This window comes from Salmo salar, chromosome 15, assembly GCF_965601325.2.
Source record: "Salmo salar chromosome 15, fSalSal1, whole genome shotgun sequence".
NCBI classification, from domain to species: domain Eukaryota; kingdom Metazoa; phylum Chordata; class Actinopteri; order Salmoniformes; family Salmonidae; genus Salmo; species Salmo salar.
Window position 1 is genome coordinate 64,382,938 of NC_138305.1, and position 18,673 is coordinate 64,401,610.

Here is an 18,673-nt window from a genome sequence, read left to right on the forward strand (position 1 = left end):
CCTCTCTCTCTTTCTCTTTCTTTCTTTATCTCTCTCTCGCTTTTTCTAATTTCTATTCAACGTGCTTTATTGGCATGAAATATATTCTGTAATTGTATTCCAAAAATCATACCTTTAAAGTCAAAAATACAATTGCATGAATTCATTGTATCTCAACAAAAAAAACATTTCTCTCTCTCTTTAGGATTACCTTGAGTGTATCAGTAACCAGTCTCGTCTAGCACTGAGCTCAGAGGATAGAGTCTCTCTATTTGGAAACATCCGCGACATCTACCACTTCAACAGGTAAACAACAATCACCTACTGTACAACTTCAAAGAGGTAAACACACATACCTAAAACAAATATAGAGTGCAGTCTCCAAAGAAATATAGAGTGCCGTCTCCAAAGCATCTACTGAATGAAGATGGTTTGTGTCACCTGTCGATATGAGGGTGGGGGGGTGGGGGGTGCTGTAAACTGTATCTATATACACTACATGGCCAAAGGCATGTGGGTATATACCCTTTCAATTTAGTTGATTCGGCTATTTCAACCACACCCGTTGCTGAAAGTTGTATAAAATCGAGCACCCCGCCATGCAATCTCCATAGACAAACATTGGCAGTAGAGTGGCCCGTACTGAAGAGCTGATTGACCTTAAAAGTGGTACCGTCATAGGATGTCACCTTTCCATCAGTGCAGTTTGTAAAATTTCTGCCCTGCTAGAGCTGGTCAACTGTAAATGCTGTTATTGTGAAGTGGAAATGTCTAGGAGCAGCAACGGCTCAGCCACGAAGTGGTAGGACACACAAGCTTACAGAATGGGACTGCCGAGTGCTGAAACGCGTAGCGTGTACAAATTGTCTGTCCTCGGTTGCAACACTCACTACCGAGTTCCAAACTGCCTCTGGAAGCAACATCAGCACAAGAACTGTTTGCCAAAAGCGTAATGAAATGGGTTTCCATAGCCAAGCAAGATTACCATGCGTGTTCTCTGGAGTGATGAATCATACTTCACCATATGGCAGTCCAACGAATCTGGGTTTGGCAGATGCCAGGAGAACATTACCTGCCCAAACGCATAGTGCCAACTGTAAAGTTTGATGGAGGAAAAATAATCATCTGGGGCTGTTTTTCATGGATCAGAGATACACAGCAACAAAGGGACAATGACATCATGCCCTACTCATGTAACTATAGCTACACCAGTTGACAGTTTTTACATCAACCAAGAAGAATAAGGGACACACGCATGCACACGAGAGAGACGGAACATATTTCAATTAATGGAAGTGACTTTTTGTTCTGATTACAGCACCCTAGGACCTAATATTGTGTCCTAAGTTAAATTTGTTCCTGAAAATGTTTTCTTTTTTAGAACATAGATCAATAAGGAGTAATTTGCATGAATTAATTATGTGTGTGTGTGTCTCTGTGTGTGTGTGTGTGTGTGTGTTGTATTTGTGACATGCACAATTACAGAGTATCAAAAAGAGTATAGCTAATAACAAAATAAAAAATAAGAGGAAGCTAAATACAGGGTAAATTTACAATGTGCAGGGATACTGGAGTATTTGAGGTAGATACAGTATGTACATGTAGGCAGGGATTAGAAGAAAGTGTGCGTACCTGCGTGTGTGCACGTGTGTGGTCGACGTGGTGATATCCTGAAGTGATTTTGTTTTTCAGAGATCTGCTACATGACCTGGAGAAATGTAATTCAGACCCTGTGGCCATCGCAGAGTGCTTTGTATCAAAGGTAAGAGACTCTCTCTTTCTCTATTCCTCTTTCTCTCTATCTATCGCACACCTTCTTGTTGAAGCCTGTCTGAACAGCCGGTTGGGAACCAATAAACACTCCAAGCATGCACATACTGGCCGTGTCCGAATACTACATACTTAAACTGCATACTTATTTCGGAATTTGATCTATCCACAAGTTTCCTGTGTCCCATGATGCCTTGTGGGAATTATGGGTGTTATTTCCTGTTCTATGTAAACAAACGTTTTTTTCATTCATTCATTCATGAAGAGCTTGCCAAACTAATAATGATGTGGGAACACAACCTGATGGAGATCAAAAAGGGTAGTATTAGCCTACCTTTACCCTCCGTAATTGATAGTTGGGAAGATGACGTGAAGAAGTGGCCTTGTATCACGTACGGTAGCATATTTACTTACTTTGTTGAATCTGTAGCTTGCGATGGTAAGGCGATGAGCAACTTAAAAAGTTCGGAGGCTTACCAATACCTACACAGTAACAAAGTTGTTTGGGTGTTATTGAAGGATGTTGGAGACGACCTTGCCTACCTAAAAGCAGACATAGAGCCGAATCAGAGCCTGCACGCATCTCATCACAAGGCGTGGGTACTAGCATCAACGACAGGTGTCATACAGACAGTGGGTTGCTCATGTATTGCAGGGCCAGAACGCTCTTGTAGTCATGCTGCAGCAATTCTGTTGAAGGTCAGTAAAGTAACGACCAAAAATTACATAAAAGTGCAGGACAACGGGTACTCCAGGAGAGGTTTGGGAAACACTGGATTAGATAATAACTACAAATATTTTCTTCAATGTGGATTGAGAGTGCAGTCAGGCAAGGCGAAACAGGAATGGCATGCACTGTTGTGCAAAGGACGTGGAACTCAGGTGTGAGGAAGAATGTAGGGCTGAGGAAGGCGAAACACATACATTTTAAACACCACAGACCCCACCACACATATTCAGGCCCATCAACGTCATCACAGGACGATTCCACAACCTCCCCCCGACTTTTTAGGAACCATGCAGAGTTCACAAGCCACATCAACTCCTCGGTAATGGCTCCACTATTTCGGCTCCAGACAAATGGTCTTCTTCAGCTAAGTTACAGAGCAAATGTAGACAGCAGCAGCAAGGCAGGCCCAAGTCAACATGATTCAGCCCACACAAACACACTGTGTCACACTGAACACAGCACAACACTAACCTGTAGGAAGTGCACAATGTTTTATGAGGCCTACATCAAATTATCCCCCGTACAAGCAGCTACATTGATGTAAGAAACCAAGATCCAAAGTACTTCACAACTATGGCATGATGCTAGGAAGCTGCGTCTAACAGCCAGCACGGTGAAATGAGTCCCAAAACGAAACACCACAGATCCCCAAAAAATTTGTAAATGAGCATTTGTACCCAACCTTCACTGGCAATTCAGCAACAAAGCATGGCAAAGAAAATTAGGTCAATGTCATCCCACTCCTGGAGAGCAGAGGGCATGTTGTGGAGAACAGGGGCCTGGTGGTGCACCCTGACCATCCTTGGTTGGGAGCCAGCCCAGATGGGATCCTTGATGCAACACAGCTCCTTGAGATCAAGTGCCCCTTCAAGAGTTCCACGTCAAATTTCTGAGTCGGCCAAATGGTGACATCAAAAGCTTGGATGATGGACAGTACCTATTCGTCCCAATGGAAAAGATGGGTACTACCTTCAGGTGGGTACATTTTTTTTCAAGAAAATAGATTATTAGCTGTATTATTACAAGTATTGAATTGTATTGTAATTCTGTGGCAATGTGCTTTCTTATTCCTTCTTTCAGACACAAGTCAATCAACCCAATGTATTTATAAAGCACTTCTTCCATCAGCTGATGACACAAAGTGCTCTACAGAAACCCAGCCTAAAACCCCAAACAGCAAGCAATGCAGGTGTAGAAGCACGGTGGCTAGGAAAAACTCCCTAGAAAGGCCAGAACCTAGGAAGAAACCTAGAGAGGAACCAGGCTATGAGGGGTGGCCAGTCCTCTTCGGCTGTGCCGGGTGGGGATTATAACAGAACATGGCCAAGATGTTCAAATGTTCATAGATGACCAGCAGGGTCAAATAATAATAATCACAGTAGTTGTTGAGGGTGCAACAGGTCAGCACCTCAGGAGTAAATGTCAGTTGGCTTTTCATAACCGATCACTCAGAGTTAGAGACAGCAGGTGCGGTAGAGAGAGAGTCCAAAACAGCAGGTCCGGGACAAGGTAGCACGTCCGGTGAACAGGTCAAGGTTCCATAGCCGCAGGCAGAACAGTTGAAACTGGAGAAGCAGCATGACCAGGTGGACTGGGGACAGCAAGGAGTCATCAGGCCAGGTAATCCTGAGGCATGGTCCTAGGGCTCAGGTCCTCCGAGAGAGAGAGAGAGAGAGAGAGAATTAGAGAGAGCGTACTTAAATTCACACAGGACACCGGATAAGACAGGAGAAATACTTGAGATATAACAGACTGACCCTAGCCCCCCAACACATAAACTACTGCAGCATAAATACTGTGACCATGATGTGCCTGGGCCTACAGAGCTCCAAGCTGGTCGTCTGGACACCAAGCGAGCACATAGAAGTAGACATTCCATTTGATAAAGACTACGCACATGTGCAACAGCTGCAGAAGTTCTCCTTTTTACACATGCTACCTAAGTTGGCTGATGATTTGGCTGACAAGAAAATACACCTCTGTTATACCTACACAAACACAGTGTAATGATCTCTCACCAGTTTATTTTTCATAGGACAAAGTCAGTTTTTCATAGGACAGAACCAGTTAAAATAGCCAAGTTGGTACAGGCAGTTGTGTGAGCTAACAAAATAATGACAAAACAATGATTTACAACAAATACAGCTGGAATAAAAGAATGTTACAAATGCTGACAATGTTTTGCAGTTCATTAATAGGAATAAAGTGATGCACATTTTTGGAATACATAAACGATCAGTGCATGTTGTTAGTCATGTTGATTGTGTTAGACATTGTGTCTATTTGCTAGAAATAAGCTTTCCTCTCAGATTTACAAGAGCTGCACAAATTTTACGTATGTTGTCAATTTTAGGGACCAAACTAATAAGCACAGTTTGTGAGATAATCTTGCACACCTTAAAACGCATTATTGCTCATTCCACATGAATATAGACATTAGCAATCCGTTGTGTGTGAGTGACCTGCTCATTTGTCAACTGGCATTTCTTGCGTGGAAATGCTGTTAAGACCAAGCATACATTCCGTTCCTCTAGCAAGTCCCTAATTGTGAAGCCACCGTCCCCCATCACCTCATCTCCAGCACGCAAATGGTCGAGAAACCCTGAGTTCTGTGTTATGAACCTATCGCTACATTTCCCACAATAAGCCTCTGAAATGAACATAACTATTCCTGATGGAGTAGGTGCAACTAGATATTTTACAGTATTATTGGCATAGTAGTGACTGTAAGATTCAGTTCTTGAGTCTACACCTTCTGTGCAGTCAGTAACACAAGTTGTGTTTGAAAAGTTCTCCTGAAATACCTGTGGCATAGTAGCCTTTATCGTCTCACAAGGCAGCAATGGAATGAGATCCTTGGTGTGCTCAGCAATGACATCTATCCAGAATTTCAATGTTTTACTGACCTGACCGGGTGACCTTTTGAAGCGTCTTGCTAAATCGGCTATAACAAAGTTCTGTCTAAGTTTCATTAGTGTCAACAGAATTTGGTCTACAACTGGCATTGTTGATGATGTGGGGGCAAAACCTTGTAAACGAGACACAAGAGTGTTGAATTCTAGTAGTGGGATCCCTGTGTACAGCAGACAGTCTGCATCATCTTTCAATGTAACATCTGCAACAGACAGTGACCTCTCGGGCTGGTGAGGTCGTCATGCCACATGTGATGATAGGTCCTTTGGAGTAGGTGTGGTCCTCCATTGCTGGGTCTGACCACTGTGTTTGGGCATCAAGGAAGGTCTTTGAAATAGGACCTGGCTCCTCAGAAACCTCCACCACACCAGGCTCATCTGCAGGTGATGATTAGTTCATGAGATTATTGGGTAAGATTCTGGAAAGCAAATACACTAATTAGGGATACTTTTAAAAACATTTTAAACTCTCTGTGCCTCACTTATAGCGTTTATCAGACTATTCTCCACTGCTAATAAGCACTATAAACCCAGTGGGATACATAGACTAGGTTTAATATTTTCAAAATATATATTCTGTATCTATTAGCTAGAACAAGGAATGAAATTAACACCTGCCAAATACAGGGTAAATGTTGGCCGTGGCAGGTGAACATTTCAGGTCACCTGCCACCATGGCAGAAAGGTTATTATTCTATTAATATTATTATAAATTAAGAATAATCATGGATTATTAAGGTTACACAATATGTACCATGTTTCTAATGTCAGGTAGCCTACCACTGACTCAGTGTTTTCATAAGTGGTAGATTTTAAAAAAAAGTGGCTGGTAGAAATTAAAGAGATTAATTTCGGACCCTGACTAGAAGCTATCGTAGTCAGATTCTAGTAACAAAAACTGAAGACAAACGCGCAATATCAAAACTAGTCAACATACCTGTTCTTGTGACATGTCTGTCAACCCTCCTGCAAAGGCGGCATCTCTTCTCTGGTGGCCTCTCATAACCCAGAAAGAGCTTTGGGTATGGGTTATCCCGTGTTTGTGTCTTATCAACAAATTGAAAAGAGCAAAACACACAACTTTTTGGGGTGCTTTTTTAAGTTTAAGTTTTTGAGCCAATTTCTTTATGCTTCGTCGTCATTTGGGGTGCGATGGAAACTATACCATCTCTGACAGGAACATTCTGATTTAGCTTTGGGTTCATGGTCGAAGCACTCCAATTTAAGCCAATCATTAACTTTTGTCTGTTTGTATGTACAACCATGAACAGCACATGTTGTCCCCGAGCTCCATAACATTTTAACATCTAGCGAGTTAATATTTTATTATTGCTTATCCCAGTTTGTTAGCTTCTAAAATCAAAAATACTGCCGGTCAACTCCGTACTTCGCAACTTCCACCGGAATTGTCACCCTTAATCGTTTCCCCAGTGACCTCCCCAGGAAACTTGTTGATACTGAACAAAAATATAAATGCAACATGTAAGGTGTTGGTCCCCTGTTTCATGAGCTGAAATAAAAGATTCCAGAAATTGGCCCGCTGTAACAAAATGAACGAATTGCGGGAGTCATCACAATCACACATTAGATGATGCATTCAGAGTACTATTTTCGAAATTCACCTACTATAAAACGTTACTTTTTCGTATGGTAGTATGGGTATTCAGACACGGCCACTGTCTCTCAAACTCACACTCACACTCAACATTATTTGGGTTAGGAGATTTTTGGAAGTTAGGAAGCGTCTAAACCCAAAGTCAGCCTAAAACCAAACCATCTAGCCAAACTCTAAATCAAACTTAATCAAATCAAAAGCCCTTCTTACATCAGCTGATATCTCAAAGTGCTGTACAGAAACCCAGCCTAAAACCCCAAACAGCAAGCATACTGACTACTTATCATGACGCTCTACATGTTGATCTGTTCTGTACTGTGTGTGTGTGTCCAGGAAAGACGGGTACTCACACATAGTAGGAATGTAGGTCTCAAGTGCAGCAGCAGAGGAGAATTTCTTAGGAATTTCCAGGGCCGGCTGGTGAGAGCTAATGGTAGTGCTTCAACAACAACAACTGAGCAAAAAACTCTGCTCTTCTTGTAGCTCTTATCTTTCTCACTCACTCACTCACTCTCTCTCTCTGTGTGTGTGTGTGTGTGTGTGTGTGTGTGTGTGTGTGTGTGTGTGTGTGTGTGTGTGTGTGTGTGTGTGTGTGTGTGTGTGTGTGTGTGTGTGTGTGTGTGTGTGTGTGTGTGTGTGTGAGAGAGAGACTGTGTTCTTTAAATTCATGTGGCTCCCCATCCGTAGAATAACAGTGAAGACATCAAAGCTATGAAATAACACATATGGAATCATGCAGTAACCAAAAAATCGAAATATATTATGAATCAGGCCTTCATGGTCGAATTGCTGCAAAGACACCACTACTAAAGGACACCAATAAGAAGAAGAGACTTGCATGGGCCAAGAAACACGAGCAATGGACATTAGACCAGTGGACATCTGTCCTTTGTTTTAATGAGTCTTAATTTTAGATTTTTGGTTCCAACTGCCATGTCTTTGTGAGACTAGAGTAGGTGAACGGATGATCTCCGCAAGTGTTATTCCCACCGTGAAGCATGGAGGAGGAGGTGTGATAGTGTGGGGGTGCTTTGCTGGTGACACTGTCAGTGATTTATTTAGAATTCAAGGCACACTAACCAGCATGGCTACCACAGCATTCTGCAGCGATACGCCATCCCATCTGGTTTGCACTTAGTGGGACTATAATTTGTTTTTCAACAGGACAATGACCAAATATACCTCCAGCCTGTGTAAGGGCTATTTGACCAAGAAGGAGATTGATGGAGGGCTGCATCAGATGACCTGGCCTCCACAATCACCCAGCCTCAACCAAATTGAGATGGTTTGGGATGTTGGACCGCAGAGTGAAGGAAAATCAGCCAACAAGTGCTCAACATATGTGGAAGTCCTTCAAGACTGTTGGAAAAGCATTCCAGGTGAAGCTGGTTGAGAGATTGCCAAGAGTGTGCAAAGCTGTCCTCAAGGCAAAGGGTGGCTACTTTGAAGAATCTACAATATATTTTGATTTGTTTAACACTTTTGGTTACTACATGATTCCATATGTTTTATTTCATAGTTTTGATGTCTTCACTATTATTTTACAATGTAGAAAATAGTACAAATAAATAAAAACCCTTCAGTGAGTAGGTGTGTCCAAACTTTGACTGGTACTGTATCTCTACCAAAACTACAATAATGACACGGTCTGTAACAAGATTTTGTCTGTCTGGAGAGGCGCAAACACACTAGTCATTTCACCATGGTCTGTGCCAGTGTGTACCACATATGCCTAATAGTTTTATAGTTAACTGTCTGACTATGAACAAAAACAAACAATAGTCATATCACTGTTCAAGAGTTTACGACACTACCACATACAGTAGCTATTGTTTAAACATGCGTAAAATTCTATAGTTATCCACATAGCACCCCATTTCAAATTTGATTTGATATTGCACCGGAGAAGAAGGCTGACGTTTTATATGTCCCCAACCGATTGTGTTTTTGTTCGTTTATTTGCGTTGTTTGTAACTTATTTTGTACATAATGTTGCCGCTACCGTCTCTTATGACCAAAAATAACTTCTGGACATCAGGACTGTGATTACTCACCACGGACTAGCAGAATCCTTTTTTTCCTTTAATGAGTCTGACGAGCCCGACGCAAATTATAAACTGCTTTCTCGGGAACAGGCCCAGGTTCCCGTGATTTGCGTGAAGAGGAGGCAGAGAAAAAGGGGTCAGAGCGCGGGCTGCCTTCTGAGAATTCGTAGGCGATTGAATGAACCCCACTTTCTTCCATTCTGCTAGCAAACGTGCAATATTTGGAGAATAAAATTGATGACCTACACGGAAGATTAAACTACCAACAGGACATTCAAAACTGTAATATCTTATTCTTCACGGAGTCGTGGCTGAATGACGACACTATCAACATACAGCTGGCTGGTTATACACTGTACCGGCAGGATAGAACAGCGGCGTCTGGTAAGAGAAGGGTCGGCGGACTATGTATTTTTGTAAACAACAGCTGGTGCATGATATCTAAGGAAGTCTTGAGCTATTGCTCGCCTGAGGTAGAGTATTTCATGATAAGCTGTAGACCACACTACCTACTGAGAGAGAGTTTTCTTCTGTATTTTTCGTAGCTGTTTTACATACCACCACAGACTGAGGCTGGCACTAAGACATCATTGAATGAGTTGTATTCCGAAAGAAAACGCTCACCCAGAGGCGGCACTCCTATTAGCCGGGGACTTTAATGCAGGGAAACTTAAATCCGTTTTACCACATTTCTATCAGCATGTTAAATGTGCAACCAGAGGGGAAAAAAAACTCTGGACTACCTTTACTCCCCACACAGAGACTCATACAAAGTTCTCCCTCGCCCTCCATTTGGAAAATCTGACCATAATTATATCCTCCTGATTCCTGCTTACAAGCAAAAATGTAATCCGGAAGCACCAGTGAGTAGATCAATAAAAAAGTGGTCAGATGCTAAGCTATGGGACGGTTTTGCTAGCACAGACTGGAATATGTTCCGGGATTCCTCCGATGGCATTTAGGAGTACAGCACATCAGTCATTGGCTTCATCAATAAGTGCATCGATGACGTCATCCCCACAGTGACCGTACATACATACCCCAACCAGAAGCCATGGATTACATGCAACATCCGCACTGAGCTAAAGGCTAGAACTGCCGCTTCAAGGAGTGGGACTCTAACCCGGAAGCCTATAACAAATCCCGCTATGCCCTCCGACGAACCATCAAACAGGCAAAGCATCAATACAGGACTAAGATTGCATCATACTATACCGGCTCTGCCGTGCGTCAGATGTGGCAGGGCTTGCAAACCATTACAGACTACAAAGGGAAGCACAGCCGAGAGCTGCCCAGTGACACGAGCCTACCAGGCGAGCTAAACTACTTCTAATGCTCGCTTCGAGGCAAATAACACTGAAACATGCATGAGAGCACCAGATGTTCCAGAAGACAGTGTGATCACGCTCTCCACCTCCAATGTGAGTAAGACCTTTAAACAGGTCAACATTCACAAGGCCACAGGGCCAGACGGATTACCAGGACGTGTGCTGCGAGCATGTGCTGACCAACTGGCAAGTGTCTTCACTGACATTTTCACCCTCTCCCTGTCCGAGTCTGTAATACTAACATGTTCTTAGCAGACCACCATAGTGCCTGTGCCCAAGAACACTAAGGTAACCTGCCTAAATGACTACCAACCTGTAGCACTCGCATCTGTAACCATAAAGTACTTTGGTCATGGCTCACAACAACACCATTATCCCAGAAAACCTAGGCCCACTCCAATTTTCATACCGCCCCAACCGATCCACAGATGATGCCCTTTCCCACCTGGACAAAAGGAACACCTATGTGAGAATGCTATTCATTGACTACAGCTCAGTGTTCAACACCATAGTACCCTCAAAGCTCATCAATAAGCTAAGGACCCAGGGACTAAACATCTCCCTCTGCAACTGAATCCTGGACTTCGACGGGCCGCCCCCAGGTGGTAAGGGTAGGCAACAACATGTCTCCCACCAAAACCTTGTTTCTTGGATACATCCACGATACACGCGCGCGCACACACACACACATACACCGCTAGAGAGTAACAACAAGGCAAAGCGTTTGAAGGAGAGAGAAAAGTAAGAGACCATAAATCCCCCCCCCCCCCTCATTCTTTTGGCTATCTGTCCTGATGTTCCTTATCCTGCTCTCAGTGAAATGTGCTGAGTAAGCAGCCTAGCATTTATGCGTCCCTACATGCTGACTGCAGCACTGATGCACAATAAAACAAGATTATAATGTTTTATCATCTGGTTGAAAGAAATGCCAGTGTAGCGCCCTTAGCCTGCCAGACGGTCAATACAGATTCAAAACCAATTATTGTAAAATGTCCCATAATGTTACTCCTATGATGATGAGCAGCACAGTCTGGAGATGTACTGTCTATAAATCCACATCTATGGTAGCTCAGAAGAAATCCTCAGGTCCAGTTGCTCAGGCCTTGCTGTCCTGGGATGATCTGAACTTCACTATTAGTCTATATCTATGTTACATCAGGAGGGATTGATCTATATAATTTAGAAAATGTCCTCACTGAACAAAGCTGAGCAGAAATTCACAGATCCAATCTCTGCCTTTGTTTTACTGAGATGATCTAAGGGTTTCTACTGTGTGTAAATGCCAGCCATAGTTTAGGACTCAATAGGACCTCAGGAATCGGATATACTTTAGATGGTGCTGAATATACTGTATAGTGGATGAGTTCATATATTTTTACAAGGGCAATATTTATAGATCTGGGTTATTTCTGTGACTTTAATTTGCTTGTTAGGGTCACAAAATGTTTGTTTGGACGGAGTGTGTGCATGCGTGTGTGTGTTATGGTTTGGGTATTGGTGTGTGTGTGTGTATTGGTGATCAGTGTGTATTGTGTTTAGTTGACTCTGTGGTGGGAGACTGCTGGAAACAGTTTATATATGTTACCCTTGGCAGCTTTATCAGAAAGCACAGCATTGATATAAATACTTGGATGGCTCACAACTTCCTCCAGCTAAATCAAGACAAGACCGAGGTACTTATTGTTTTTTATTTTTATTTATTATGGATCCCCATTAGCTGCTGCCAAAGCAGCAGCTACTCTTCCTGGGGTCCAGCAAAATGAAGACAGTTTGTACAATTTTAAAACATTACAATACATTCACAGATTTCACAACACACTGTGTGCCCTCACCACTACCACATATCTACAGTACTAAATCCATGTGTATGTATAGTGCGTATGTTATCGTGTGTGTGTGTTTATTTATTTATATTTTTTATTTTACCTTTATTTAACCAGGTAGGCAAGTTGAGAACAAGTTCTCATTTACAATTGCGACCTGGCCAAGATAAAGCAAAGCAGTTCGACACACAACAACACAGAGTTACACATGGAGTAAAACAAACAGTCAATAATATAGTAGAAAAATAAGTCTATATACAATGTGAGCAAATGAGGTGAGATAAGGGAGGTAAAGGCAAAAAGGCCATGGTGGCAAAGTAAATACAATATAGCAAGTAAAACACTGTTATGGTAGATTTGTAGTGGAAGAAAGTGCAAAGTAGAAATAGAAATAATGGGGTGCAAAGGAGCAAAATAAAGAAATAAATAAATACAGTAGGGGAAGAGGTAGTTGTTTGGGATAAATTATAGATGGGCTATGTACAGGTGCAGTGATTTGTGAGCTGCTCTGACAGCTGGTGCTTAAAGCTAGTGAAGGAGATGAGTGTTTCGAGTTTCAGAGATTTTTGTAGTTCGTTCCAGTCTTTGGCAGCAGAGAACTGGAAGGAGAGATGGCCAAAGGAGGAATTGGCTTTGGGGGTGACCAGAGAGAGATACCTGCTGGAGTGCGTGCTACAGGTGGGTGCTGCTATGGTGACCAGCGAGCTGAGATAAGGGGGGACTTTACCTAGCAGGGTCTTGTAAATGACCTGGAGCCAGTGGGTTTAGCGACGAGTATGAAGCGAGGGCCAGCCAACGAGAGCATACAGGTTGCAGTGGTGGGTAGTATATGGGACTTTGGTGACAAAACGGGTGGCACTGTGATAGACTGCATCCAGTTTATTGAGTAGGGTATTGGAGGCTATTTTGTAAATGACATCGCCGAGGTCGAAGATCGGTAGGATGGTCAGTTTTACGAGGGTATGTTTGGCAGCATGAGTTAAGGATGCTTTGTTGCGAAATAGGAAGCCAATTCTAGATTTAACTTTGGATTGGAGATGTTTGATGTGAGTCTGGAAAGAGAGCTTACAGTCTAACCAGACACCCAGGTATTTGTAGTTGTCCACATATTCTAAGTCAGAACCGTCCAGAGTAGTGATGCTGGACGGGCGGGCAGGTGCGGGCAGCGATCGGTTGAATAGCATGCATTTAGTTTTACTTGTATTTAAGAGCAGTTGGAGGCCACGGCAGGAGAGTTGTATGGCATTGAAGCTCGTCTGGAGGGTAGTTAATACAGTGTCCAAAGAAGGGCCAGAGGTATACAGAATGGTGTCGTCTGCGTAGAGGTGGATCAGAGACTCACCAACAGCAAGAGCAACATCATTGATGTATACAGAGAAAAGAGTTGGCCCAAGAATTGAACCCTGTGGCACCTGCACAGACACGCGCGCACACACACACACACACCAGGCCGTCATTGAAAATAAGAATTTGTTCTTAACTGACTTACCTAGTTAAATAAAGGTGAAATAAATGTGTCTGTGCCAATGTTTGTCTTGCTTTACAGTCCCCGCTGTTCCATAAGGAGTTTTTTATCTCTCTGTGTACATCCAAGGGCCAGCCGTGCTGCACTGTTCTGAGCCAATTGCAATTTTCCTAAGTGCTTTTTTGTGGCACCTGACCACACGACTGAACAGTAGTCAAGGTGTGACAAAACTAGAGCCTGTAGGACCTGCCTTGTTGATAGTGCTGTTAAGAAGGTAGAGCAGCGCTATATTATAGACCGACTTCTCCCCATCTTAGCTACTACTGCATCAATATGTTTTGACCTTGACAGTTTATTATCTAGTGTTACTCCAAGCAGTTTAGTAATCTCAAGTTGCTCAATTTCCACATTATTTATTACAAGATTTAGTTGAGGTTTAGGGTTTAGTGAGTGTTTTGTTCCAAATACAATGCTTTTAGTTTTAGAAATATTTACGGCTAACTTATTACTTGCCACCCACTCTGAAACTAACTGCAGCTCTTTGTTGAGTGTTGCAGTCATTTCAGTCACTGTAGTAGCTGACGTGTATAGTGTTGTGTCATCTGCATACATAGAAACCCTGGCTTTACTCAGTCAGTGACATTTCATTAGTAAAGATTGAAAAAAAGCAAGGGGCCTAAGCATCTGGATTATATTTGATAGGTTTCCATTAAAAAACACCCTCTGTGTTCTGTTAGACAAGTAACTCAATATCCACATTATAGCAGGGGGTGTAAAGCCATAACATATACGTTTTTCCAGCAGCAGACTATGATCAATAATGTCAAAAGCTGCACTGAAGTCTATAACAAGACAATCCTTTTATCATCAATTTCTCTCAGCCAATCATCAGTCATTTGTATAAGTGCTGTGCTTGTTGAGTGTCCTTCCCTATAAGCATGATAAAATTCTGTTGTCAATTTGTTTACTGTAAAATAGCATTGTATCTGGTCAAACACAATTTTTTCCAGAAGTATACTAAGGGTTGGTAAAAAGCTGATTGGTTGGCTATTTGAGCCAGTAAAGGGGGCTTTACTATTCTTAGGTAGCGGAATGACTTTAGCTTCCCTCCAGGCCTGAGAGCACACTCTCTATAGTTGGCTTAAATTGAAGATGTGGAAATATCGTCTGTTATTATCCTCCAGTAATTTTACATCTACATTGTCAGACCCTGGTGGCTTGCCATTGTTAATGGACAACAATACCTTTTTCATCTCTTCCACACTGACTTTATGGAATTCAAAAGTACAAATCTTGTCTTTCATAATTTGGTCCGATATACTTGGATGTTTAGTGTCAGCGTTTGTTGCTGGCATGTCATCCCTAAGTTTGCTTATCTTGCCAATGAAAAAGTCATTAAAGTAGTTTGAAATATCAGTGGGCTTTGTGATGAATGAGCCATCTGCTTCAATAAATGAAGGTGCCGAGTTGGCTTTTTTTCCCCAAAATGTAATTTAAGGTGCCCCAAAGCTTTTTACTATCATTCTTTATATAATTTATATTTGCTTCATAGTGTAATTTCTTTTTATTTAGTTTAGTCACATGATTTCTTAATTTGCAATCAGTTGGGCTGCCAGACTTAATCCCATATCTTTTGCCTCATCCCTCTCAACAATACAAATGTTCAATTCCTCATCAATCTAAGGGGATTTAACCATTTTTACAGTCGTTTTCTTAATGGTTGCGTGCTTATTACTAACTGGATTAAGTAAACTCTGCAAAAATAAAGAAACATCCCTCATTCAGGACCCTGTTACTCAAAGACAATTCATAAAAATCCAAATAACTTCACAGCTCTTCGTTGTAAAGGGTTTAAACACTGTTTCCCATGCTTGTTCAATGAACCATAAACAATTAATGAACATGCACCTGTGGAACGGTGGTTAAGACACTAACAGCTTACAGACGGTAGGCAATTAAGGTCACAGTTATGAAAACTTAGGACACTAAAGAGGCCTTTCTAGTGACTCTGAAAAACACCAAAAGAATGATGCCCAGGGTCCCTGCTCATCTGTGTGAACGTGCCTTAGGCATGCTGCAAGGAGGCATGGGGACTGCAGATGTGGCAAGGGCAATGAATTGCAATGTCCGTACTGTGAGACGCCTAAGACAGCACTACAGGGAGACAGGACGGACAGCTGATCGTCCTCGCAGTGGCAGACCACGTGTAACAACACCTGCACAGGATCGGTACATCCGAACATCACACCTGCGGGACAGGTACAGGATGGCAACAACTGCCCGAGTTACACCAGCAACGCACAATCCCTCCATCAGTGCTCAGACTGTCCGCAATAGGCTGAGAGAGGTTGGACTGAGGGAGGGCTTGTAGGCCTGTTGTAAGGCAGGTCCTCACTAGCCCATAGGCAACAACGTCGCCTATGGGCACAAACCCGCCGTCACTGGACCTGGCAGGACTGGCAAAAAGTGCTCTTCACTGACGAGTCGTGGTTTTGTCTCACCAGGGGTGATGGCCGGATTCGTGTTTATTTTCGAGGGAATGAGCGTTACACCGAGGCCTGTACTCTGGAGCAGGATCGATTTGGAGGTGGAGGGTCCGTCATGGTCTGGGGCAGTGTTTCACAGCATCATTGGACTGAGCTTGTCGTCATTGCAGGCAATCTCAATGCTGTGCGTTACAGGGAAGACATCCTCCTCCCTCATGTGGTACCCTTCCTCAGGTCCTCAAGCACTGGCATTTTAACTATCCCAAAGGCCTATGACCAAGAGGCATGGAGAGGCAGACTTTAGTTATAATGCCCCCAGCCTCTGGAATAGCCTGCCAGAGAACCTGAGGGGGGCCAAAACTGTGGACATTATTAAAAGTGATCTTAAAACCTTTTTAGCTTTGCTATTCCTTCAGGTATTTTTTTTTGTCATTCAGTTTGTATTGTTATTCGTTTGGTTTTTATCCTCTGATGTTTGTGGTGAATATTTATGCTTTTATTTAACTTGTTTTTATTAGTTGTTTTCCTGTAAAGCACATTGCGTTGCATTCCATGTCTGAAATGCACTTCATAAATAAAGCTTGATTTGATTTCAAAACCCTGTTTTTCAATTTACGGCTTTTCCCACGGGGAACCTCCAGGCTGTGTGTGTGTGTATGTGTGTTCGCACATACACGTGTACAGCATGTACAGTACCAGTCAAAAGTTTGGACACTACTAATTCAAGGGTTTTTCTTTATTTCTATTTTCTACATTGTAGAATACTAGTGAAGACATCAAAACTATGAAATAACACATATGGAATCATGTACTAACCAACAAAGTAGCCACCCTTTGACTTGATGACAGCTTTGCAGACTCTTGGCATTCTCTCAACCAGCTTCACCCGCTTCACCATATATGTTATTTCATGGTTTGATGTCTTCACTATTATTCTACAATGTAGAAAATAGTAATTATTAAGAAAAACCCTTGAATGAGTAGAGGTGTCCCAACTTTTGACTGCTACTGCATGTATGGTATGATGTGTGCATGTGAGTAATTATTTGGTATGAATGGAAGTGTGTGTGAAATATTTCTATATTTTTATTTTCTTTGTGACTGTGTGTCACATGCCCGTGTGTGTTGATGGAATCACATGTTTTTGTCCTAGAGTGTGTACAGTACATGTGTGTGTTTGTACAGTATGAGTGTGCAAAGCTACAGAACAGGACAGCTCCCCATCATCTTTCCCGTCTGTTTAAGATTCTGTTATGTTTCCTGTTATAACTGTCCACTTCCTGTCTTTGGCCTACCCCAGAGTATTTATTGACACATTATGAACACAATCAGGACCAGAGCTATTATCAGTTACACAGCTCCAAATCATTTGATTTGATGTGTGTGCCTTGGCAGCAAGGACAGGGGGATGAGAAAGGAAGAAGGGTATAGAGAGATGGACATGAGTGGGGAGAGAGATAAGAAAGATAGAGGGCTAGTGCAGAATGCGAGACAAGGAGGTATGGAAAAATGGAAAGAGATGTAAATGTCCAAGAAGGGAGAGACTGAGCGAAAGACAGGGAACAGGAGAGACAGTCAGCGAGATCAAGGTAGAGAAAATGGAATAGAATGAGAGTAAGGGAGGAGGAGAGCAAGGTTCATTCCAGCTTTGATAAGTCATGTTGCCTCTGTCTTTAATGCATGGATGCATGAGAGATGGAAACTGACAAATTAAAGGGGCAGGGATGGAACAGCACCTACAGCAGGGCTCTCCAACCCTATTCCTGGAGAGCTACGGTCCTGTAGGTTTTCGATCCAACCCTAATCTAGCGCACCTGATTCTAATAATTAGCTGGTTGTTAAACTCCACCAGGTTAGTTACAACTGTGGTTGGACAGAAAACCTACAGGAGTGTAGCTCTCCAGGAAGAGAGTTGGGTAGCCCTGGCCTACAGCATAGTGCTCAACAGAGCCTTTAATAAGACATGGATACTGGTAATCATAATAATAAGGTTCACTTTCATTCTCTACCTTAAAGCTGAAGAGAGAGGCCTCCTTATTCCGTTTCTAGCTCAGTAAGCATTGCTCAGGAACGCTTTACCACTGACTCATCCAAAGTGACCACCCCTCTTCCCCTTGATACAGACACACTAATCCATTCACTGTAAATGTAAACTCACTCACTTTCACATTCACAAACATTTTACAAGGTCTTTAAAATTCTCTAGTCAAAGAGGAATGTTGGTTGATTCAAGAGAAGATAGTTTCTCTGCTACTGGTATGAATGCTTGCAAGGACTAATGCTAATGTAAAATAATTACATTCGTGTTATCTTTCTTTTCCAGAGTCAAGAGTTCCACATTTACACTCAGTACTGCACCAACTACCCAAGGTAAGAAACCCCAACTATGGCTGCATTAAACACAAATAGTTTGCCCCCCTTTTATTGTGTCTTTGTGCGTGTACGTTTGTGCGTGTTTGAAAGTCTAATATGAAGTATGAATGTATGTAAAAGCATCCACATTGTTACCTTATGTGATCT

General features: G+C 42.4%; 1 protein-coding gene and 1 long non-coding RNA gene across 3 annotated transcripts in view; one reads left to right on the forward strand and one right to left on the reverse strand.

Moving 5' to 3' along the window:
- LOC106571794 (pleckstrin homology domain-containing family G member 1) overlaps positions 1-18,673 on the forward strand; it is a 115,058-nt gene that overhangs the window by 80,678 nt on the left and 15,707 nt on the right. For both annotated transcript variants that reach the window (XM_014145252.3, XM_014145253.3), the window contains exons 3-5: positions 185-285; positions 1,672-1,741; positions 18,477-18,523. In XM_014145252.3, the coding sequence (XP_014000727.2) occupies positions 185-285; positions 1,672-1,741; positions 18,477-18,523 (218 nt within the window). The remainder of the gene's footprint in view (positions 1-184; positions 286-1,671; positions 1,742-18,476; positions 18,524-18,673) is intronic.
- On the reverse strand, positions 4,484-7,503 carry LOC106571795 (uncharacterized). Its single transcript, XR_001321008.3, has 2 exons — positions 6,329-7,503; positions 4,484-5,810 (listed from the first exon to the last, which is right to left on the reverse strand). It is a non-coding gene; the product is annotated as an uncharacterized LOC106571795 (long non-coding RNA).